The sequence below is a fragment of the Pavona decussata genome, unplaced genomic scaffold, assembly GCF_977016875.1.
Source record: "Pavona decussata unplaced genomic scaffold, jaPavDecu1.1 SCAFFOLD_49, whole genome shotgun sequence".
In the NCBI taxonomy this organism is placed as follows: domain Eukaryota; kingdom Metazoa; phylum Cnidaria; class Anthozoa; order Scleractinia; family Agariciidae; genus Pavona; species Pavona decussata.
Window position 1 is genome coordinate 1,790,001 of NW_028145471.1, and position 23,105 is coordinate 1,813,105.

The 23,105-nt window shown below is 39.4% G+C and overlaps 1 protein-coding gene and 1 pseudogene across 3 annotated transcripts in view; one reads left to right on the forward strand and one right to left on the reverse strand.

The window, feature by feature from the left end:
- The window catches only part of LOC146481571 (uncharacterized), a 150,889-nt pseudogene extending 143,040 nt beyond the window's left edge, over nucleotides 1-7,849 (reverse strand). The window contains exons 1-2 of the transcript XR_014864453.1: nucleotides 7,294-7,849; nucleotides 6,989-7,013 (exon numbers count right to left, since the gene is read on the reverse strand). The product of XR_014864453.1 is annotated as an uncharacterized LOC146481571 (transcript). The remainder of the gene's footprint in view (nucleotides 1-6,988; nucleotides 7,014-7,293) is intronic.
- LOC146481582 (protein mono-ADP-ribosyltransferase PARP14-like) overlaps nucleotides 1-21,469 on the forward strand; it is a 27,035-nt gene extending 5,566 nt beyond the window's left edge. The window contains exons 2-12 of one of the 2 annotated variants that reach the window (XM_085108359.1): nucleotides 871-974; nucleotides 1,649-1,802; nucleotides 2,415-2,663; nucleotides 11,288-11,557; nucleotides 12,085-12,327; nucleotides 13,255-13,488; nucleotides 13,873-16,211; nucleotides 16,819-17,040; nucleotides 17,481-19,074; nucleotides 19,585-19,911; nucleotides 20,683-21,469. In XM_085108359.1, coding sequence (XP_084964485.1) covers nucleotides 871-974; nucleotides 1,649-1,802; nucleotides 2,415-2,663; nucleotides 11,288-11,557; nucleotides 12,085-12,327; nucleotides 13,255-13,488; nucleotides 13,873-16,211; nucleotides 16,819-17,040; nucleotides 17,481-19,074; nucleotides 19,585-19,911; nucleotides 20,683-20,966 — 6,020 coding nt within the window. In that variant the 3' untranslated portion in view covers nucleotides 20,967-21,469. Of the gene's footprint in view, nucleotides 1-870; nucleotides 975-1,648; nucleotides 1,803-2,394; nucleotides 2,664-11,287; nucleotides 11,558-12,084; nucleotides 12,328-13,254; nucleotides 13,489-13,872; nucleotides 16,212-16,818; nucleotides 17,041-17,480; nucleotides 19,075-19,584; nucleotides 19,912-20,682 lie in introns of those variants that run through there. The other variant, XM_085108360.1, reaches the window with a different exon arrangement.
- The last annotated feature ends 1,636 nt before the right edge of the window (nucleotides 21,470-23,105 follow it).

Below are 23,105 nucleotides of genomic sequence, written 5' to 3' on the forward strand. Positions count from 1 at the left end.
ATGGGTTCTGACTTGACCAGATGCGGAATACAATGAAGTAGTATACCAATTTTTCGAACCTCCTACGGAAACTGAATTTGCGCCAGATGAAAAGTCGGAAGTTCCAAATATCAGGGGAAAAATCTAACGAAAGCAAATCCAAGGAAAACAACTTTTGGTTCGAAGAATCGGGAGTTTCGAGAAATTGAGGGTTCGAACAATCGAGATTCCACTGTAGTAACATTAAGAAGAGATATCTTCCGAAATCAACCGTCGGGTGCTCCTGATCTAATTCAGCTCTTCTTTCTATATCACCGGCTTACTCAAAAACACTTCAACATGCGGTCTTCGTTAACCCTTTCCGCTAATGTTTCAAAAGCTGCCCCTCATCTTATTGCGTACCGACGGACAAGCGACCTTAGTGCTTTACTAACTACTACCAACAAACACACGTACGGACTTGCTTAGTACGCATTTCATTCTAGCGGCGAAGGAAAACTTATTACCTATCATGCAGAATGAAGTTGCAAAATGCTATGCTATGGTAAAGTGCAAACGCTGCCACAAACAATTCTTAGGAGAAACTCTTCCGAAGCAGTGAAGGGCGTAAAGTTATGATACACAAGAAGGCTTGAAGGCATTTTTAGTAGACTTTTAAATAGTGTTATTTTATATTAATTTATATCGAAGAAATTCTTACCCGTTTTTTAATTTACCTGTATTTTTTTTTTGTTTTACTTTATTTTATTACTCTTTAAAGTAAGAACAACGAAACTGGGGCTAAACGCTCAAACAATAGTTTTGGGGTTCCAATATAATTAACATTGGAATTCAGCGCCAATAAACGACGTTTTGTTGACCTTTTGTTGTGTTCCTTATCTTTTTTGGCAGTTGCCAGAAATGTCACGCTTAGATCACATACCATCAATGGAGCACGTGTTGAAGTGTCACAATATCCGTTCAATGGGGACAGCTCAGAAGCACCTTCAACTCAGGTTAAACACGGGCAGCCGTGACCCTTATAAATATAACCTATATGGCTACACTGCATTAGAGACCTTTACATTCCAGTACGAGAACAACTACGTATACGAAATGTGACTTTAATTTTTCTCTATGCTGTCGAATAGTGGGAATGAGAAATTAACCTGACAGCCATACAAAGAATAGTTTTGGGTCAGTGGAGAATGTCTCGCAAGTGCCAAATGACGGTATTTCGTCATTTCCATTACCTTTGGCGTGAAATAATTGGGTGTACGCATGATTTGTAAACATTAATCATCCGTATCCATCTGCTTTTAATTTGGCTCTTAAATTATTATTTTTCTCCGAAGGCTCAGGCTTTTCAGTTTGAATTGACCGTCCATTGCCTGTATTAGCTTGCTTTTTAGAAATTATCATGATTAAAAAAAGAAGATCACCTTTTGATTGCCGAAATAACCACTGTGTGCTATTGATTCAGGATCATCAGGATAACTGAAATACTGTGAGATAATCCAACTGTAATATTGTCTGATGATATCGGAAGTTTTTCAGTATTATACTGAAATACGTATAGATTACCAGTATTTTAGTCAGGACAGGATATTGACTATTTGGTGGAACAAGTCAAAAATACTCAGTGATGCAAACCAAGTTCAATTTTTTTCCCTCACACTTTTAATTGCAGAGTGATGTTGTTATTATCCGGGGACTGTCTGAAGATACAACAGAAGACGCTCTTTTGAACTACCTAGAGAACACAAGGCGATCAGGTGGTGGTCACGTGAAAGAAATGCAGATTACAGGAAATTCTGCGAGGGTCAAGTTTGAGTCGTTTGAAGGTAATAATTTTAAGAATTATGACAGTAGCTACGTTTTTTGATTTATGCCCTTATTGTTCTTATTGTTCTTCAGTCGGTGTCTAGGAAAGGAAAAATACTTTTTTTTCTATTGATGGGAAGTGGCCATTTTTTTGTGCACTTTATTTTGCAAGTGTCATGCGAGCCTCTTGAATCAAATTTCAAGATGTTTAACTTTTATTGCCATTTTGACCTCGGGAACACGAAATCCGATTCTTTGTGGTTGTTGTCCTTTTTATCTTTTTCTCAAAATTAAAGCGTTTGTCCTGGATACGAACTTATCAGGATTCAATTCTTAGTAATGATCATTCATCACCAGAAAAGGAAAAATTATATTTTAATTTTTCGTCTTCTGTCTCGCGAAATTCAGATTTTTTTAGCTCTTTTTTCCTGAAAATGGTTTCGGCTAGTTACTTTACAGTCATTTGCCTCTCTTCCACGTAGCTAAAATTTAGCTTTCAAAAACGTTCCTTACAGCAAAACAAGAAATGTACAGTTCATTTTTAACTCCTTATAACTGCAATTGTTGTATGGTCTTCATTTTTGTTTTTTCGGATAATCGGGTATAATCCAGCCTTATGCTATTTGTTACAGCGGCGAACGGTGTTGACAGGCGTAACGAGCACATTTTGAATGGAGCAAAACTTGATATCAGTATAGAATATTGCAAAAGTAAGGATGTTAAGAAGACTATCAAGGTGACTGGACTTGCAGCAAAGACCACTAAAGACTCAATTATCAATTACTTTGAAAACGAACGGCGATCTGGTGGTGGAGAGGTGGAAAGTGTGGACTTTCAGATTGACAGGGGAATGGCTTTTGTGACATTTTCTGATGCGAACGGTAGGTGTTTTAAAGTGCTACTACGATCAAATTGTCGAATACCTTTTATTTGCGGTTGATTGGTAGTTTATGTCCTAAATTACATGATTTCCAAGTTATACCCTCATAAGAAGAAGGGAAATGCGTTTTTTTTTTTGCGCTCAAACTGCACGAATTTTCATCCGCCATTGAACCGCCATGTTCCTGCGGCCTGGTTACCAAAGGCAGATGGTGTCCAATGACAACAGAGGCCGGGTCACCCGGGAAAAACAAGTGACGTCAAACTCTCAACTCGAAGCCCAGGCGAGCCCTACGAGGCTAAATTCTCATACGGTTTCGAACACGTTTTCGAAAAATGTTTCGTTCTTTCAATGGTGGGAAGTCGCTGTGTTGTTCAGTGGTATAACAACTGCTCTAATCGAGCGGCAGGAATTGCGCTGCATGCGAGTCCGGCCGACAGAACGAGAGATGTGTGGGTCCAGTTTGTTGTCTTGCACGTTTTGCTATTTTCTCGGTTTAGTTCGAGGGACACTCGGGCATTCCACCCAAGTCAGTGAACACAAATTAAACGTGGATCTTTTGAAAAGGGTAAGCGATCAGGAGATCGTGAACCTGAAAAAAATCTCCGAAGGGGAAGGAGCGGCAAAAGGTAAGCTTATGTAAAGTGGGCGAAATGTGTGAATATTGTTTTTATCTTTGGTGATTCCTCGATACCTTTTTCAGCACCCATACAAATAGCAGTCACAAATTTTTATACACATTTTATATTGCGTTTCTAAAGTACTAAACTTTGATTGAACGAGTAAATAATGTAAGTGCAACTAGCTCCCGGAACTAGCTTTTCCCTCCGAAGCATTTCCAAAACATCTCAATGCGATAAGAGTAAGCTTGTGTTTACTTTGCTTGTGCAGAAGCTTGTGGCAAAAACTGTGCAAACAAACGCGAAGAAAACCACTTTAATTATCCATTTTCACTCAGCTTTCGATAAGGTGGTCTTTGGCGTTTACAAAAGGGTTCCTTCTTTCTTTAAAGTGGTTTTCTTGAAGAAATAGCTTGAATTTTTGGTTTAAGAAAGGTTTTAAGAAAACCTCACATTCAGTTGTTTCTTATCAATTAGATGCTTTTGGTAATTTATTTTAAATTTTGATTTATTTTTCAGACGCTGAGTTGCAACAACGTCAAAACCCAAACAAAACAGAAGAGCACTGACCTTTCTCAAGGGCTTTTCTTGATCTTTTGTCATCAACCACCAGTTGACAAATAGAATCAATAAAAAACTGTTTTCTCTCCATTCATCATGCCTCCTCTTTGTAACTCTTTCCATTACATAGGCTTCTGTTTTAGGGACTGGTCAGAAATTAGTGGGTAGGGAGGGACTGAGGTGGAGATTTTAAATTGAGCAATGAACATGATGTAACCCTCCATAGCGATGCAAATGTAATTTCATGACCCTCCCCCTGAACAGGTAATACAATGTAGCTCAAATACCAGAAAAAGAAAGCAAGAATGGAGGCAAACTGTAAGTTACTTACTGGAACCATTTTGCCCCAACATAATTCAAATCATCTATAGAGCCCATTGGCATCATATAACTCCATTATGCTACACATTTCCTTTACATTAATATTTTAATACTTTGAAATACTTGTCTTGCTTTTGTTAAATAATGACTTAAATTAACATATTTTATTTTGTCTTTTGTATATAACTCGCTCTTCCTGTCATACTATAAATTATGATCACAAGAGCATAAATTTATGTGACCCTCTGTTTTTCACTGCTTATTTTTTAATGATTCCACCCCCCCCCCCCTCCCCCCTTTACCTCCTGCTCCCTGCTAATAGGGAGCTGAAGCACAGACATTCCTGAGCTATGTATAGCAACCAGAACTCAAATGTTTTTTCTTTTGGTGTTGTTTTAAATAAATACTAATTTAAATATAAACAATATTTTAAATATGGTAGCCATTTTGGAATAATGTTTATGGTTCATTGTCTGCAGTTCATTAATAATTTTATTTTTATGTTAATTTGAAAAAGAGTGCCAGAATCTTGTTTCACCAATAAATTTGTTGTTGTACAAATGAAATTGAATCTACATTTTATAAGAATAAACAATGATCAAGAAGAACAACCTTGAGAAAAAAATCAAAGGTGGCTCACAACAGTCTCAACTTTACTACATTTTGGTAGCATGCATTTGCCTAACTCTCACTGCACCAAAAGTGAAAGTAACAAGAACTGTTACCACAACAACAGTGTATCAAACTCATCAAGACTTGCTTGGGGGTTTGCCCTTAGACATGTAGGACAAAGGATGTTTGTTGTTAGGTTGATTTGACCCTACATTAGAATAAGCAAAAAAATGTCAATTAATAGCTGAATCACAAACTTTAACTCTCAAGAATATTGTTTTCAATGTATATTTGCAAAATTCCTACTTTTCCTCCCCTCATTTGCCTAGGTGGATGCTTGTTACCAGAAAGCATGCCTTAATAAATTTTCATTTGTAAAGCTAGTCATTTCTTCAGTGCGTTAAAGCATCCAGTGCAGTAGTGTTTAACCTGATGTGAGCCACCTTAAAAAATATATATGTACACAGAAAAGACTGTTAATACTATTACATTGTTGATGCATGATGGTGCAAGGGAAGAAAACAAATTATTGCAAATTGTTGTTGCCTTGCAAATTTATTTGTTTATTGATTACTGTACTTATTCAAATCTGGATACAATGATGTCCATGCAGCACCAGCACTCTCCAGGCTTGGTAAGTCGCTCAAGGGAGCAATTTGAACATTTGCACCTGAGAAAATATTGAACCAAGAGGAAACTTAGCATCAATAGGCCATTTTCATGATAGCGTCATTTGACTACAACTACCAGAATTCATTTTGTTTTCCTTTTCAAATGCAAATTTTCTAATCCCAGTGGAGAGCAAAGAACAATAGCTCTAAATAGCATGATAAAACAATAACCAGAAGGATTCTGGTAGTTGTAGTAAAATGACGCCATAGTGAAAATGTCCTATTACAAGGGAACGATCAGCTTAAATTGAAGCCATTCATACAGAGCTTTTCACTACAATTTATATTCTTTTTCCATGGTAAAAAAGCGCAAAAACAGTAAGCTTACTCGGAACCGAAACTTAAAGGGACAGTATCACGCTATTTTTAGTAACACATCGAAAATCGGAAAGACGCTATTCGGTTGATAGCAGCCAAGATATAATGACAAAATTCCATTAAAAGACTATCACAATGCAAAGAAACTATCCAAGGATATTTTCGCCGGCAGATGACCAAGATAGAGAGGGGTTCAAATTTGAAAACGTCTGGCGGACGTTTTCAATTTTAGCTGTTGTAACGCACTACAAAATCGCCGGTTGTACTATATTTTGGATCAACCTTTCGTCTTAGAATCACTATTAATATTTCTTTAAATAAGCGACTGAGAAATTAATTAACACAGTGTTCAAAGTTTAAATTTAGTGATTTTGGCCAAAAATCATGATATCTCCAATCGATCTCCCATGATACTGCCCCTTTAACTGTGCACTCTAATTTAACACCAAGGCAAACTTTCGAAAGCAAAGCTAAAAACCTAAACTTGACTTCGATTTCAATTCAACTCAGTCTCCGGTAGTCTCCCTCCGGGGAATGAACTGGCTAGTAGTCAAGAGAAATTGTCGCCGATTCTCAGGCACTACACTTTTAAAGCTTGCCTGTTTTGTTAATACAGCAAATAACACATCTAAATATCAATCTCTATCTCTAATATCTTACCCGAGAGATGAACGACTCAGCAAAGTCTGCTTTTCCTTCTCTTGTATTCGGCTGCCTCTTCTTCAGACGGAACTAGCTCTACAGAGTCATGCCTTCTTCATTCCCTTTGCCTATATCATGCGAAGACGATCCAGGAGAGCTTTCTGTGGTCAAAACAGCTCAGAAATTCGTCGCCAGAAGGAGAACTACAGTACTCGCTTGAGCAACCTCGTTCCCAGGGTCTCTCTTCTTCCCGCCCCAGCGACAGAGAGAGAGAGACCCTGGGTGAACCTGGTCACGTGACAGCACACGACAAACCTCTCCCCAGTCGGGGTATACTCGCTCAATTATTTTATTCGCAAGAGTCGATCAGAGATTTTCAAGCCGGTGCGAGTTTAAGCAAGCAAAATGCGAGAGATTTGGCGCAGTTTCATGCCGTCTGCAAAAATCGTATATTAAGTACAATCTAGGGAATTTCAAACGGTCAATCAAAAGCAGAGGTTGATCATAAACTCTACAACTCTACACTAGTTGGAACTGATTCCATGAATTGTATCAGAAATAGCATTTATTCAAGCTTAAACTGCGCTAATAAGTACATCTTTTGCTCTATAAAATGAAATGTAGTTCATAAAAGATTCTTTCAGCAACAGCATTATTAATAATTCATCACTCAAGAAAATACAAATACATTCTTCTTGTTCAGTATTCTGTTTATTTACGTGTAATTCGCGAAGCACTAATGCAATATTGAATATATATTTGGTCACCGATTTCCTGTGAATAGATACATTGTTTTCGATCACAATCAGCGCTCTGAGCTCAATATTTTTCGTTTAACTACGTCTTAAAGTCAAGAACGTTGGGAATAAACTAAGATGAAAAGTACCTTTGAATTATATTCACAGGCGGCTTGCTTCAGTCCGTTGGTATTTCTGAGCACTTCGCCTGCTCACATTCTATTGCCGAAATTCTTGGTGTTCCATTCTGCAATACTAAAATTGATCTTCTTTCCCATTTCACCCCATTTGGAGCTCTGTTAAAAGGCGTAAAGCCAGCGATACTTCTGTTCTAATCACCATGCATATGCCTGTTTAGGTTTTGACTCAAGCGTCCCCCATCGTCTGTCGGTTTCCCTCTGGCGTTCTGAAACGAATGTTTTTAAAATAATTCTTTTGGATTAACAACACTCTACCTGAGTGGAAGAAACGTGAACCTCTTCCAGGTCTCAAGTGAGTGTGCGATGTAGAAACGCTTGGTTGTAAAATCCCTTGTTGTCGTAAACTTCTCCGTCCTTCTGAGAAAGCAACGACTGCATACTTTACTACCCCTCCCTAACGGCTAATTGTGTCAAGCACCCAGATTTTGGGTGCCACGTGACCAGGTTCACCCAGGGTCTCTCTCTCTCTGTCGCTGGGGCGGGAAGAAGAGAGACCCTGGGAACGAGGTTGCGACTTGAGAGTATTACGTCACGACAAAAACACAATAGGTTTGAATAAAAATACCGCAACTCCGATCACTTTCATACCGCGGGCTCACTGGAACATAAATTCATAATGGCGGACTCGAAAACACCACTTTTCAAGGCTCAATATTTTCAATTTTCGGGGCCCAAACTTCATTTCAGTGACCAAGACAGGTACAGCCACATCGGATAAGCTGTAAAGAACGTATTTTTGTTTCATACGTGACATGAAGTTTTGATCGTAGACTTCAAGACTGGCTTTCCACAAATATCGACCGAAATCAACCTTTGGTGGCACAAGTCAAAAAATCGATTTCGCTCATATTTTGCTCATAGGTAGCCCCTAGTAAGAAACAAAACGGGATGTAGTTAGTTTAGCCAAATACGGCTTCCTTCCGCGTAATTAAGCAAAAAACGATTTTCAGTTCAGTTGAGTTCAAAATTCGCTTCCGGCCGGGCGGAATTTTCCTTAACTTTGGCCGGCCGCGTATCAATCCACAGCCAGTCACGGATCATAAAATAACATCTATTGCTTTTCTAGGTCTTCTTCTTCTGTTCTACAGAAAAACATTCAAAACTTAGGTTACTTTTGTGCCCGAAACAGATCTAGAGCAACATGCTATAAATGCAAATTTTTAACAACCAAATTTTCGAACTGAAATACCGGCAATTTTACCCATCGGCGATAACTTAAATTATCATAAAACGACTTTCTATCGCTTCACTGTGTACTTATCAATCATAACATCAAACCAGAACTTTGGGTAAATTATTTTAAGTGACCCGCAGAGCCTCGAATTTATCACCTACCCTGTCGAAAATCTGGCATTCGCATTGTAAACAATGGCGTGACATAGCCGGTGACCGCGAACTACGAAAGCCAAAAGAGATTCAAAAACGTGGGTCAATTTGAGTCGCAAAGGTACGGAAACTAAGCTCATACCTTAATGAAAAATCCAACATAAGTTTTGGCCATCTTCTTCATCTATTCCCGCCCGATACAAGCATATTAGTGTGTCGACGACGAGGTTTTCAGTATTTTATGATCATTTCATACACGTTTTAATAAGAATTTAGCATCGAATTCTTCATTAACCCGAACTGGGGTTATTTCTGTACTCTTACTCCCTGAATAACAAAACAATCCAGTTTACGAATTAATAAACATTTCTCTTCTTTTTTTTTTAATAAACAACTCGGAAGCTACACTGTTGCGAGACAACCATGAACCGGAAGTGTCACCATAAAGATTTGTATGTTTCAATGTCTCAATGTATGTTTCAATGGGGATAAAGACGATTTTCAGTGACTAGTTTTCGTAACCAATGTCCGTTTGCTTCCATACTTTCGCACGCAGAATAAATACTCAGAAACGGGCACATTACTGACTCGAAGTCCAACAAAGCATAACATCACCATTTAAATGCCGTCAAATTTGGTCGGTACGTTTGTTCATTAAGTCCCACACCTAATAAAGAGGAAAGGAGTTCTTTCTGGAGAGAAACGAAAAAGAACTAAAACAGAACATTGTGTCAACAATATTAAGTCACGAAGTAGCAGTAAGGACATGCTGCGGCTCCTACATTTGGTATTGCTGTGTCTACCTTCTCTCCAGGAATACCGTAAACTTTCGCTTACAAGCCCAGGGGCCCGTTTCTCGAAAGTCCCGGTAACTTACCGGGCCCGATAAGTGTCTTTGGCGATAAATGTTTCTCAACAGCTAAGCCCAAATCGTCATTGTCTTGATGTTTCCTGGCGTTAAAAACATGGCCCTCGTTCCCTCCATCTTGAAAACCATAACATGACTTGCGCTGGTCAATATTCTTTGTACAGGACACACTGAGGACAGCAGAGGCCTTGCGGTTCTGCCTCTGCGAGCAAACGAACCAACTATCGACTTAAACGAACAGCAAACTCCCATGCTCGCCGTTTTGTTTACAGTTCCTTACTGTTTCTCTGGCGTAATAATAATTCAATTTATTCGTAGGTCCAAAATGCGACGTCCAAAAATCTAATTAGTTAATTACGTTCTTCTTCACACAAAGAATATTTCAGGATCAAAAAGCGCAGCAAAATAACATTATTAATAACATGTAGTTCAAATTTGCTGCGTTTAACCTATTTCTAGTGTAATTTCGTCATGGCAGTGATAAAGCAAGAGGAAAAGAAATGTTCCAATTATTTGTTTTAACACAATTATATTCAGCCACAATAACGAATTGGACTCCGCATCAGAGCGAACGGATACTCTAGAATTTCCATCTATAAAAAGCAGCCGCAATATACATTGGTCATTAGGAATCTACTGCGAATGAAAAATGCTTCCTTTTAAAAATGTCGCATCATTTCTTTCTAAAAAGAAAAACTATTTGTACCCGTGACAGTGTGTCACGCAATCTTTTTTGCGCTTCGATCGCCAAATCTCAAGAAAATGCTGGTAAGTCTGAAGCCTAACGGGTCATTTATTTTCATTTACCCAGAGCTTTGTTTTTATATTATGATAAATAGGTATACAGTGAAGCCATAGAAAGTCGTTATAGGGAAATCTAATTTATCGCCCATGGGTAAAATTGGCAATGTTTTATTGCTAAAATGTGGTTGCCGAAAATTTGCATTTATAGCATACTCTTCTAAACCTATTTCGGACGTAAAAGTAAATAAGGTTTAAAATGTTTTTCCGTGAAATAGAAGAAGGAGACCTAACAAAGCAATAAATGCTATTTGAAGGTTAGTAACAGTCTGTTAATTGATGCGCGAGCCGTGAAAACAGTTAAGGAAAATCGGCCATCCCGCCGAAAGCGGACTTTGAGCTCAACTGAGACAAAATCGTTTTTCGCATATTTACTCGAAAGGAAGCGGTATTTTGAAAAACTAACTACAGCTCAGTTTGTCTCTCACTACGGGTTACATATGAGCAAAATATGAACGAAATCGATTTTTTGACTTGTGCCACCACTTGGTCGATATTTGTGGAAAGCCGCTCTTAAAACACAAGTGTATATAAGTAAGGGTAATCAAATGGTGACAAGCGTTTTGTCAAAATTCTAATAATTTCCCGAGCCTTTATTTTCTCCCAACCAGCCGTCAATATACAGTAATGCGGTATCGCCGTCTCAAAATCGCAATTAGTTTATAAGGTAGCAACCCATTGAAGGGGTTTATAAACCAAGGTGAGAGTGAATAAATCGACAAGATGGGTAGTAATACAAAACGCGTTTGTGCATTTTACCTCAATTTAGGATTCTGTCCCCCGAACTCAAGTGACTTTAATTTATTTTAAGAGCTATGTCGTAATTTTAATTAGAAAAGATAATAAAGGTATGGAAGTCTCGGTGACTTTAAAGCTTAGATTCCAATTACACAGTTACACGTTATGCTTAGCAAATATGATTCGTTATTATCTCTGTTTACATTTAAGTTGTGACAAGTGTATTACAGCAAGACAAGCACTCCCTTGACGGAGCTCTCCTAAGTGTTGCTCCTGGTAACGATACAAGTGCATTAACGAGCAGTGAGGAACTGCAAGAGTCACGAACAATTGAGGTAACTGGACTCGCCCCGACGACAACCAAAGATTCCATTATAAACTACTTTGAAAACACCCGGCGCTCAGGAGGAGGAGAAATAGAAGACGTAAAGTTTTCGTCTGACAAGGGCCATTGTGTGGTGACATTTGTAGCTGCTGAAAGTAAGTAGCACTGTTGTAATTCATGATTTGCCTAGAGACTTGTTAATGTGGAATCGAATAGCCAAGACAAAATAACGGAAGGCATCATGTGTGTTCAATTGTTCGTAAATGAATGCAGACAATTTTCAATGATTTAGATTATGGTTAAAACATCTCAAAAGTTCTATTGCCATTTAAATCATGGAAAAATACTTTTACTCATCCGCTTGTTCGACTTTCTTAAAGTGGACGCTGTTTGAGTTCATAAACCTTGGGAGTGTTGGTGGTGGGGGGGGGGACTCTAGGGATATATCCTACGATATTATCCTACGTACCCAAAGGCATTCATGGGTACTGCTAACTCTTCAGTTTTTCTCGGACGTGAACCTCCCGGTTTCTTTCTTAAAGATGTATAATAGCTACTCCAGTAGTATATTCTAAATTATGATCGAAGTTTCCAATGCACCTGTATAAACTTAATATAACTTACTGCGAACGACTCAATTTTTAACGTGTTTGTTGTTTATTTTGCTTTGCTTGTGTTGAAGGTGCACAGGGAGTTATACGAAAAAGAAATTTGACCCTTGACAATGCAGAACTTAACGTCACACTTCGAAAGCCGGTCAAGAAACTGCCCTTTGATAAAGTGAGACTTCTCGTGAAAGGTCTGAGTGAAAAAACAACTCGAGATGGACTACAATGTTACTTGGAGGTTGTCAGTGGGTTGGAAGTATCAGATATAGAATTTGGAATACAGGGGTCTGCACTTGTGACGTTCAGTAAAGTATATGGTAAGTTACGGCGGTAAAGCTAAGAATTAGTCTGCATCACTAAAGTATCCCTTTCTTTCTTTCTTTCTTTCTTTCTTTCTTTCTTTCTTTCTTTCTTTCTCGCTTTCTGACTTCACCATTCATTCATTCATTCATTCATTCATTCACTCACTCGTTCGTTCATTCTGTTAGTCAGTCTATCAATTATTTATTTTTATTCATTCATTCACTTTAAAGAGAAACGAGAAACTTTACTGAATCATAGTGCAAGCTGGCATTTTACTACAGCACAATATTAATCTTGTTCACGAATCTTCTTCGTCTTCTTCTTCTTCTTCTTCTTCTTCTTCTTCTTCTTCTTCTTCTTCTTCTTCTTGTTCTTCTTGTTCTTCTTCTTCTTCTTCTTCTTCTTCTTCTTCTTCTTCTTCTTCTTGTTCTTCTTGTTCTTCTTCTTCTTCTTCTTCTTCTTCTTCTTCTTCTTCTTCTTCTTCTTCTTCTTCTTCTTCTTTTATCCAGCACGTCTTGATGACTATAGACACTTTACGTCATGATAAACTGTCTGAAGGAGTGTATGGAGTGTATACAGCTGTTTCGACAAAGGTTGTCCAAAAAAATGCCTAAAAGCGTACGCGATAGTGCCGAAAGGTAGTCTGGGAAATACCCAATAAATTTCGATAAAAGCTCAGAATCCATCATGCTTCGACTGCACGCCGTACGCTTTTACGCTTTTTTGGACATGCTCTGTCGAAACAGCTGCTTGAGTAGCGGTCATCACAGAATTAGTTTACTGTATACCTCATAGCACACAGGAAAGTGTCTACTGGAGAGGCAAGGAGAATCTGTCTCTTCCTAGAAACAGGAGTTATAAAATTACTTGAAATCTGCAGATGACGGTAATTTATCAAGAGTGCTTTTGGCAAAAGTACTGACACTGTTTTTGTGTTACAGACTACGACGTTATAACAGAGAAGGCTGCGAAGCGAAAACTGGAGGGTAATTCATTGGCCATAGAGAAAGTGCCTGTTTGCCACTGCATTCAAGTGACTGGTTTGAACAGGGAGAACACCACCAAGGACACTGTGCATTATTACTTCGATAACCCAAAGAACGGCGGCGGCGTTACCGACGTAGACCTCAATGTAGAAGAAGGCTGGGCGCTAGTTTACTTTGCAGACCCACAAGGTATACAACGTAGTCGTTTAAACTCACAAAGATGATTAACCCAACATCTCTAGACATGATGAGCCTTTTTGCCTTCTTGTTTGTTTCTGTTCTGCCTTACTTTGTCTTTTGGTGATTGGTTGAGTTATTGCAAATTAATCAACAGAGTCGGAGGTTAAAATTAATGACTTGTGCAACTAGTTATTGATTTGTTCATCTCAGTAGCGGTCCGTTAAGCGTAGTCAAGTCTGCTACCTAAGGGATCCAAACAGACATTAATTGTTGTCATTGATCAGCTAAGGCAAAGCCATATAACAAAGCAAGAAATCTTTAGGACTAGGGACAGTGGTCTGGAGCCTACCCCTTAATTAGCCAATTATAATAGTTCTTTACTTTTTTTTACAGTTGTGAAGAAAGTCATGACAAAGAATCACGTCCTAAATGGAGTGCATCTCGAAGTTAAACGTCATAACCCAGTCCTCGCTAAACCAATATCCTTGCTTGATAGACCAAAAAGTGAGCTGGAGAAACAAATCTCCGTTGACTCGCGAGTGATGCCCTTCATTTTTGAACGACATCAAGCAGACTTGGCCCATCTCCAAGCCAAACATGACGTAAAGATAAGCTGGAAAGATGGTTGTAACATCATTACCCTTGTGCCAGTGAACAAGACATCAACGGATGAGGATCGATTTCAAGACGCTTCCAAAGCAGTTGCTTCCTTCTTTGGTGGCTTTCAGAGAACTTCGATGAACATCACACCAGATTCTTGGGAAGCTGTTGTAGAGCGTTTTAAGAACAGTAGCAGTCAAATGGAGGCAAAATTAGAAGTTCAGTACTTGAATCAGCAACATGAAATTGTCTTGACAGGTACCAAGCAAGATATAGAAACCTTAGCTGAAGATTTACGGTTACTGAAGACGAAGTTTGAGAGGGACGCTACAATTGAAGCCTCTAAAATAACTGAACTTGTCCCTAATATTCCACGGCTGCGCCTAAAGTTTTTGCAGGATCTAAAGTTTGACAAGAAACTTGAAGTCCAACACGAGAACACGCAAGTTGATATATCACTCGCAAAAGGGGAAGTCAAAGTTTGTGGCCCTCCTGAAGAAATCCATAAGGTAGTTGCAACTTTGTGGCAAGCGGTTTTTAACGTGAAGGATGTGAGTCTTGAAATATCCCAGAATGCTCTGAACGTGCTTCGGACAGGAATGGCGCAAAAATTCGTGAAAGAGAAATTCACAGCCAATAATGTACAAGCTCTCCTTGTGTTTGATGATGAAGAAGGATACGAAAACTCCGGCAAGGTCGTCATCGTGGCGATGAACTCTGACTCTGCGAACAAAGCTTCAAATTTGGTGAAAGAGCTGCTAGTTGAAGAAAGCCTTGTCTTAGATGAGGGTCAAGTCCAATTGGAGAAAAGTGAGAAATGGCGTCTATTGAAGGATCAACTCACTGAAAAGTACATGTTAAGCATCACTGTCGATCGAAACAGTAATACTTTATGGCTATCAGGGAGAAAGGAAGATACTTCATCCGCCTTAGAGAAAATCAAGCATTTCTTGAAAGAAAACACTATCGTCAGCGAAGTGGTAGATTTGCCAAGGGGTTCCAGACGGTTTCTGGCAAAGTACCGGGAAAAAGATCTTCGACAGATACAAGAAAACTTAAGCAATCACTCCACGGTTATAAAGGGGATAACAGATCAACATGACGAAGATGTCATCGTCACTGGAACTACCGATGGCGTTGACAAGGGCATTAAGATGATTCAAGATCTAGCTTCGACCGTTGAAAGCCAGAGAGTACCTGTCACCATACCTTTCATGCGCAAGGCACTGAATAAAAACAAAGGGAAGAAAATGCTAGCCCTAATAGAAAACGAAAATAAGTGTGTAATCGAGCACTTTAATGCTGATAAAGATGCGTCCAAGAAGAACGCTTTTGAAGAAATAGAAAAATCAACGAAAATGAAGAAACAATGCGAGTGCAGTTTCCTTACTCCAGAAGGGAAAAGAATTCTGGTGTTTAAGGACAACATCTGCAATCGTAACGTCGATGTCATTGTTAATGCAGCCAACGCTAGGCTCAAGAACGCGACTGGTGTCTCCAAAGCAATTGTTGAGGCCGGTGGAGAAGCAATCCAGGAAGAGTGTGATCGAATTTTGATCGAATACGGATCCATTTTGGAGGGACAGGTTGTCGTCACTTCTGCGGGAAAATTGCCATTTAGAAAGGTAATCCATGTTGTGGGTCCCATGTGGAGAAAAGAAGCGACGCGAGAAAAATCAATGGGCAAGACTCCAAAAGAAGAGAAGTTTCTGCGCTATGCGGTGACAAATGTACTGCAAGAGGCAAGTGCCTTCACATCTATAGCACTCCCTGCCATTAGCACTGGCGCCTGCGGATTTCCGCGTGGGCTGTGCGCTGAAGTTATGGTCGATGCAGCACTGGAGTTCTGCAAAGAAAATGCAGCAAGCCTTTTGTCTGAGATTCAGTTCACCAGCACGGACGATGCAGTCGTAACAGCCTTCGTGAATGAGCTTAATACTAAGTTCGGACATGATCCTAATTTTAAAGGAAAAGGTGCGGCAAAAGTAGGACACAAACGGACAGTCAAGACCGGAGGCAATGCAGTGACTAGTCCTTCACTTGTGTCAACCTCTACGGATGGTCCAAATGTCGTCACAACACCAGAGGGTTTGAAATTGGTTCTCGTTGTTGGAGATATGACACGCGAAAAGGTAAGATTCACCCTTGATTTACTGGAAAAAAATAAACCACTTTAGCGAGCACCCAAGAAAAGTGCTAAACTACATTTATCTTGTAACAAACCTTTCGTGAGATATTGGTGAGATGGGGTTTACTGAGCTCGAGATCTGATGCCAATTAAATACTGCAAACGTAAACAGTCTGCTAATAAGCAAACGCTGAATCTAAAATTGGTTTCATTTGAAAAACAAGACACATCTCTAGGTGATTTTTCTTCAGCTTTTAATATGCATTATAATATCAATTTGGAGGAAAGCCTTTCCGCCTCGGTAGCAATTCCAAACAATAATGTACTGACTGCGTCACCGAAAACATCTTACTCTCTCGTATAAAGCCTTTTGTCTGTGGTAGACTGCCCCAGAAACAGTGCCAATCTTTGAGTCTGGGTCAAACGAGGATATGGAAAGTGAGACTCGTGAAAATTCACGTTCTTTGCTATGGACTAGCCTTACATTCTGATTATAGCAGCCGTCATCTTTAGCGCGTTTTGCAAGGTAAACCACAGACAAAGGCCTGTCTGTCCCATGGGCCTTTTGGTTCGTAAAAAAGGTAAAATATTTAAAAGTTGCATGTTTTCAGGTTGATGTGATCGTGAACTCCACGTCAACAGAACTGGACCTCAGTAGAAACGCAAGTGCCAAAGCCTTGAGCGCTGCCGCTGGCCCCAAGCTACAGCAGGAATGTAAGGCGATTGGAAAAGTAAAGACGGGTGCAATTGTCGTTACGAGTGGGGGAAATTTGGACTGCAAGCATGTTTTCCACACTTCTTGTGCCGCATGGGAAAATGGAAAAGGAGAGCAGGTACTAAATACATCAGTTTTTACAACCAGAAAGCCCCCCCCCCCCCCCCCCCCCCCACTTGTTTACAGTTAGGCGGTCTAATTAAGGGATGTTCGATAAAACGTGTGTTACGAAATGCCGAGAGAATAGTTAGAACATGAAAGATGATACACTCCAATTGCATTGTAACGATTTTAATTAGGATGTACCATGGATTTTTTTTTTTTTTTTAGATTACCCAACGAAGTAACAGAATCTCTTTATCTACTCACTAAGTACATGTAGGCAAATGTGAAATTTAATTCAGCTTATTTAATGAATTCGATCTGGATTTTATAATGCTTAGAGCTAACAAAGTATCAAGTTATCAGTTTAACAACCAACTATTCGTTCAGCTAAACAGACAGTTTCCAATCCCAGTGTGACCCATTGTGAAAATTACATAATCTTTTTATTGTCAGGTATTGCGTAATATCATACAGACAAGCCTAGACGAAGCTGAGAAGCGAGGCCTTTCAAGTATTGCCATACCTGCCATTGGAACTGGAAATCTTCACTTTCCTCACGGCCGTGTAGCTTCTGCATCCTTGGATGAGGTGTTCACATTTAGTAAAACGAACCCAAGCAGCAAAGTAAAGGAAGTCCACTTGGTTGTATATGACAAAGATTTATCATCAGTACAGGCATTCCAAAGTGAGCTTCAAAGTCTCAAGGGAAGCAAACCCCAGCCTCCTGCACCAGCAGATAGTCGAAACAAAAAGCGTCGTCAGCCACGCAGGGCGGCTACTAAAAGTTTCAATTTGGACAACTTCCCAGATACCGATGAGGCCTCTGAAACTGCAACGGAAGAATTAGATCTATTGAAACCCGAGATCACCATAGGCAACACAACTGTTCAAGCTGAGACTGGTGACATTACCAAAGAGGTAACCGATGCCTTAGTCATATTGTCGAATCCTGAGTTAGATGTTGCGTTTGGTGGCGGTGTTGGAAAGGCAATTCTTACTGCAGGTGGTAAAAGTATTCAAACAGAATGCTCATCTCTGGGAATCCAGTCACCGGGAGCTATTGTAGTTACCGGAGCAGGAAAGCTGCGGGCGCAGAAGATTTACCACATGGTTCCTGACACACACAGCATGGCTTCAATAAGAGATTCTATTGTGAAGTGTCTTAAAACAGCTGACTCTGACGGCATAACCTCGATATCGCTCCCAGCCATTGGAACTGGGAATATCCGAGTAAGTGTAAAAGAATCATCTGAGGAAATGTTAGCTGCAATTGCCAAATTTGCTCAAGAACAACCAACCCCGAGCTCGCTACGCTTCATTCGAATTGTCATTTATCAAAGACATATGTTGCAGGAGTACCGTAATGCCATGGAGGCGAGTGTCTCATCTATGCCAGGTGGAGCAGGGATTTTGTCCAGAATTGCTGGCTGGTTTCGATTTGGCAAGAGTGGCTCATCGTCTTCAAATACCACAGCGTCTAAGAAACATATAGATGATAAAGATGATGGCAGCTACGTGGAAATTTTTGCAGGCAGCAAGCAAGACGTCAAGAAAGTCGTTGATGAAATTCAGAAAGAATTGGCTGACAGCTGCATCAACAGAGTAATTGAAGAAGATGCTATTAGCAAGCTTTCTAAGGGACAGAAAAAGAAAATAAAGGATTTAGGAGCAGCACACGGCACCGTTGTCAAGATAGAGGAACAAGTTGGTCGCATTTCCCTGAGAGGTGACGCAGAAGACGTTGTAGATGTTGCCACCACCATATATGAAATCCTGAACCAAACAAAAGAGGAAGAGCATACCAGGGGGATCGAGGAGCTCATGTCACAGAACATTCAGTGGTGCTATTATGAAGACGAAGATGTGGTCCCAGTGCCTTATGACGCCAGTAATAACGTCCAGATAGAGAAGGCGTTTGCTGCTAATCAAAAATCCGTCATCATTTTAATTGACGGTGCCAGATGTGAGATTGTTTTCGATGACGAGAAGGAAACTTGTCTGGAAGATGGAGAGGAAAGAAAGGTCGTTAGGAAGGAGATCGGAAAAGGTAAAGTGTCTCAGAATTGAGGTTTCGTCCACAAAACTTTCAAACGGAAATAACGCCACGAATCCTTGCAAAATACGACCTCTGTTAAGACACAAACAAACGATAATCAAATGCAAAATGAAGCATAACAAGCATAACTTTCTCGCTTAAGATGTTAATGATGCCGACAATGCTAGTGCTGCAACGCTCAAAACTTGGATATTAATTGTTTAAATGGTAAACATTTCGGCGCATAAAGAGAAAAATAGTGAATATATAGCTAAGATATATATACGCTCGAGGCCGATGTTTCTCTCCAAACAACGGCTGGTTATCTAGACTGTGTTAGTATAACAGTATTGCCTGACGTCATTTCATTTGTCCTCTTTATTGCTACCATTGTCTTTCAACAACTAAGGGTGTGGCCGTCGATACATGAATGTTATTCTCTCAAATTTGTTGCGTTTATTCATTCACAAAAAAGTATGCTTGCTATAAAAAATATATATATTTCGTTTGTGTAACACGCAGGTGTTCCATTGCCCGATGAGTGGAGTGTGCAGCCCAAAGACAGTTCAGGGAAAGATATAGACGTTCACTTAGCGGAGCTGGATCCCATCAACAATGCAACCGAGTACAGCAAAGTAGCAGATGAAATAAAAAAGACCATCGTTATCAACATCACTAAGATCGAGCGAGTGCAGAACCCTGGACTTTACCGTGCATATGTAGTGAAAAGGGAGCAGATGGACCAGAAAAAAGGTGGGAACGAAAAATTCCTCTTTCATGGAACTGCTCAAGGAAGCTGTTCGAGCATAAACACGTTCGGTTTTAACAGAAGCTACTGTGGGAAAAACGGTAAGATTCTTTATCCAATGGAATTACTAGTAGATACGGCTGACAGTATTCAACACTGTTTATGCCGATCCAGTGGGTGACGGCCGTGAGCTGGGACTATTGTTCTCTCGGTAATTTTCTCTCACAATCTCCTAGACCTTTGCTTCACTACGTCGGGAACGATTGTGAAATATAGGGATCAAAACCACAGGTTTCTACCAAGAAAATAAGACTTCTCAACTAACCTTCATTTTGGACTTGGTTGACGATGAATATCACTCGACATTGGTAAGACAACGAAAGGCACCCTGTAGGTAAATAGCTTAAGATTGGTGAAAACAAGGGAGTAGTGGAATCCTTTCCCAGTAATTTCATTTGAGATTTTATGTTAATCGCCTTATTTTAGCCATCTAATGCACTTTCAGATTAAATAGTCACTAAGAATGGTAATGTTTACCTGTATAGCCAATAGCAGAATGAGCAGAAGGTAAATAATCTCCACGAAATTGACAGAGTACACTGTTGACATTGTTTTTGAAGGAGAAATTCTGTTTTTGTTGTTTGTTTGGTTGCTTTTTGTTTGTTTGTTTGTTTGTTTTGTTGTTGTTGTTTTGTTGTTGTTGTTGCTGTTGTTGTTTTTGTTGTTTTCAATCACTGTCAGAAATTGGGGCTAGAGATTATTATTTTTTTCTCCAGGGATGATACACCTTAACCGATCCTGGAAGCGTATTTTTTTAGAGTTTTCAAACTGAAGGCTTTCTAATAATTGCTTACACTTTGAACTGATTTCAGCAACAATGTATGGGAATGGAGTTTATTTTGCACGAGATGCCTCCTATTCTACGCATCTAAAGTATTCACCAGTAGATGCATCCGGGAATCGCTACCTCTATCTTGCCCGTGTCCTTGTGGGTGAATTTGCAGTTGGACGCCAGGGAATGCTAACTCCTCCACCCAAAGGAAGCGACGCTACAGACGCATATGACAGCGTTGTAGATAACACCGCAAATCCAAGCATATTTGTTGTGTTCTATGATAACCAGTGTTATCCAGATTATCTTGTAACTTTTAAATAAGGACTGTTAACTCACAGTGCTTTCATAACGCCCACTGAGGAACCAAGGAAGAACTGCTTCATCATCGGTTTTAGCATAAAATTAAGAAAATTCCAAAGTCATGATTAAAAGTTAAAGATTAGCTTGTTTAGGCCCGCTTCTGGCATTGAGGTACTGCTGTTTCAAACAAGAGCGATAGTTGAAAGTTCGACTTTGGCAGTGCGTTTAAAACCAACCAACTCATTCCATTGCCGTGTAGCATAGTTAGTGCTGTTGTATTGACCTTAAATCCTTATTAGAAATTTTGTACGGGATTTATTTGTAGAACCGCTAACAACCAATGATATTCGAACAAACTGAATTAATAGAGTGTTTTCATTCACTTGACTACCGGCCATATTGATTTACTGAAACAAAAGAAAGTATTTGCATAAAAATAAAGTTCAATTTCCAGGGGTTTAATTTGGGACACCAACATGGCCGCCATTTCTTTGTTTTGGGACACCAACATGGCCGCCGTAACGTAACGTAACGTTTTTTTTTTTTTCTTCATTTTTACGTGAGCGGTATACATTTTGCCCCAGTTGTTAAGAAAAGGGTAAAATTTCTTGGTCATGTGCAAAGAAAAATACTGTTCGAGTACAAAAGAAAAAGAGGAAAGTAAAAGTTTATCTTTTCTGTCAGGAAATCTCCGCTGATGGTACATGAAGCATAAGGACAGCCAAATATGAATTTCAACTCATCGTGTCCAGTGGATAATTAGCGTCAATCTGCCTAGTACTTGATTTACTGAACCAGAACAAAATCAAGACTTAAGTAAGAGGTGAAAACACGTACCTTTGGAAAGCGTTGTATAAACACAGCTAGATAACGAGGTCATTCCTTTCGCTTTGATCGTAATTTACACTGTATTTTCCTGTGGGCCATGATCAAGGTTTGTTTTTATTTTTATTTTGTCTCCTGGACAAAGCTAAACGTTCTCGGCTGTTCCTTGACAACCCTGGTCTTGGTCATTTACGTCGTGCCAAACCTATAAAACGTCGTTTCTAATGAAGGGCCGGGTTGACTTTAGACTTATGCCGTGAACAAGTTGTTTTGAGCTATAGTAAATATCGTTTATAATGTTAAGTTGACTTCTTGGGTAAGAGTTTAGTGTTTTGTATGACGTTACTAAGTTACGTGGATTGCAATAGCGAGTAATAGACGTGAGGTCAGTAGTTAAGCTTTAAAAGTACAACATAAAAGATTTCAAGATATCTTCCTTGCAGGCCATCCCTGTATCATTCTTCCACACCAATTGAATATCACGAGAACACCGAAACAGGTACTTTCGATTTGTCTTAGCACAAATCCAAAAATATTTTTTGTATATTTTTGTTATAATCAAAAATTGGAACGATTTTGAGCAATTGGAACAACCTTGAAACAAAGACTTAATTGGTGCCGGTCGTTTCAGATATATAATTGTACTGGATGAAGACCCATCATGATAGACTTACTGTGAACTTAACGACACGACCTCAGCAAAGTAGATATTTTTATAGGGCGAATGTTAAGAAGTTGTCTATTAATAGCATCAAGTTAGTTGTTATTAGGGCCATTTATACGAAAGAAATTAAGCCGCGACTAAGCCAAGCAGCGAATTATATCAAAATGTGCCCTTTATGCAACAGCAACCGGAAAGTTGGTATGGAAGTGCAGAAAATCCTCGTTTAAATGTGTTGAGATCATGTTGTCTTTGCATCATCGAACATTTTACATGCATCGTTTTCTTTGCACAAAAAAAAAAGAAACTTTTTCTTAGGCCTGCGACCATTTGGCCATGTTTGCTTTCTCGGCCATAGTTTTCACCTCAGTTGCGGAGCCTTAATTAACCTAAGCCGCCGTCAAAAATGTCATTTTTTGCGACATTTATACGGTAATTTTGCGACGTAGCTCAGGGGCAGATTATTTCTCTTATATAAATAGCCCTATTATTACAAAAAAATATATACTCTGTGAGATTATAATGGTAACGTAGAGTGCTCAATAAAGGTAAGGTCTCTAGACTGATAATCAAACCCAGTGTGCAGTGTGCGAGCATGGTATTGATTCGGCGCAGCCTCTAGATTGATAAATTTGACCAAATGTATGTTTGATCACTACCAAACATGACCGAAT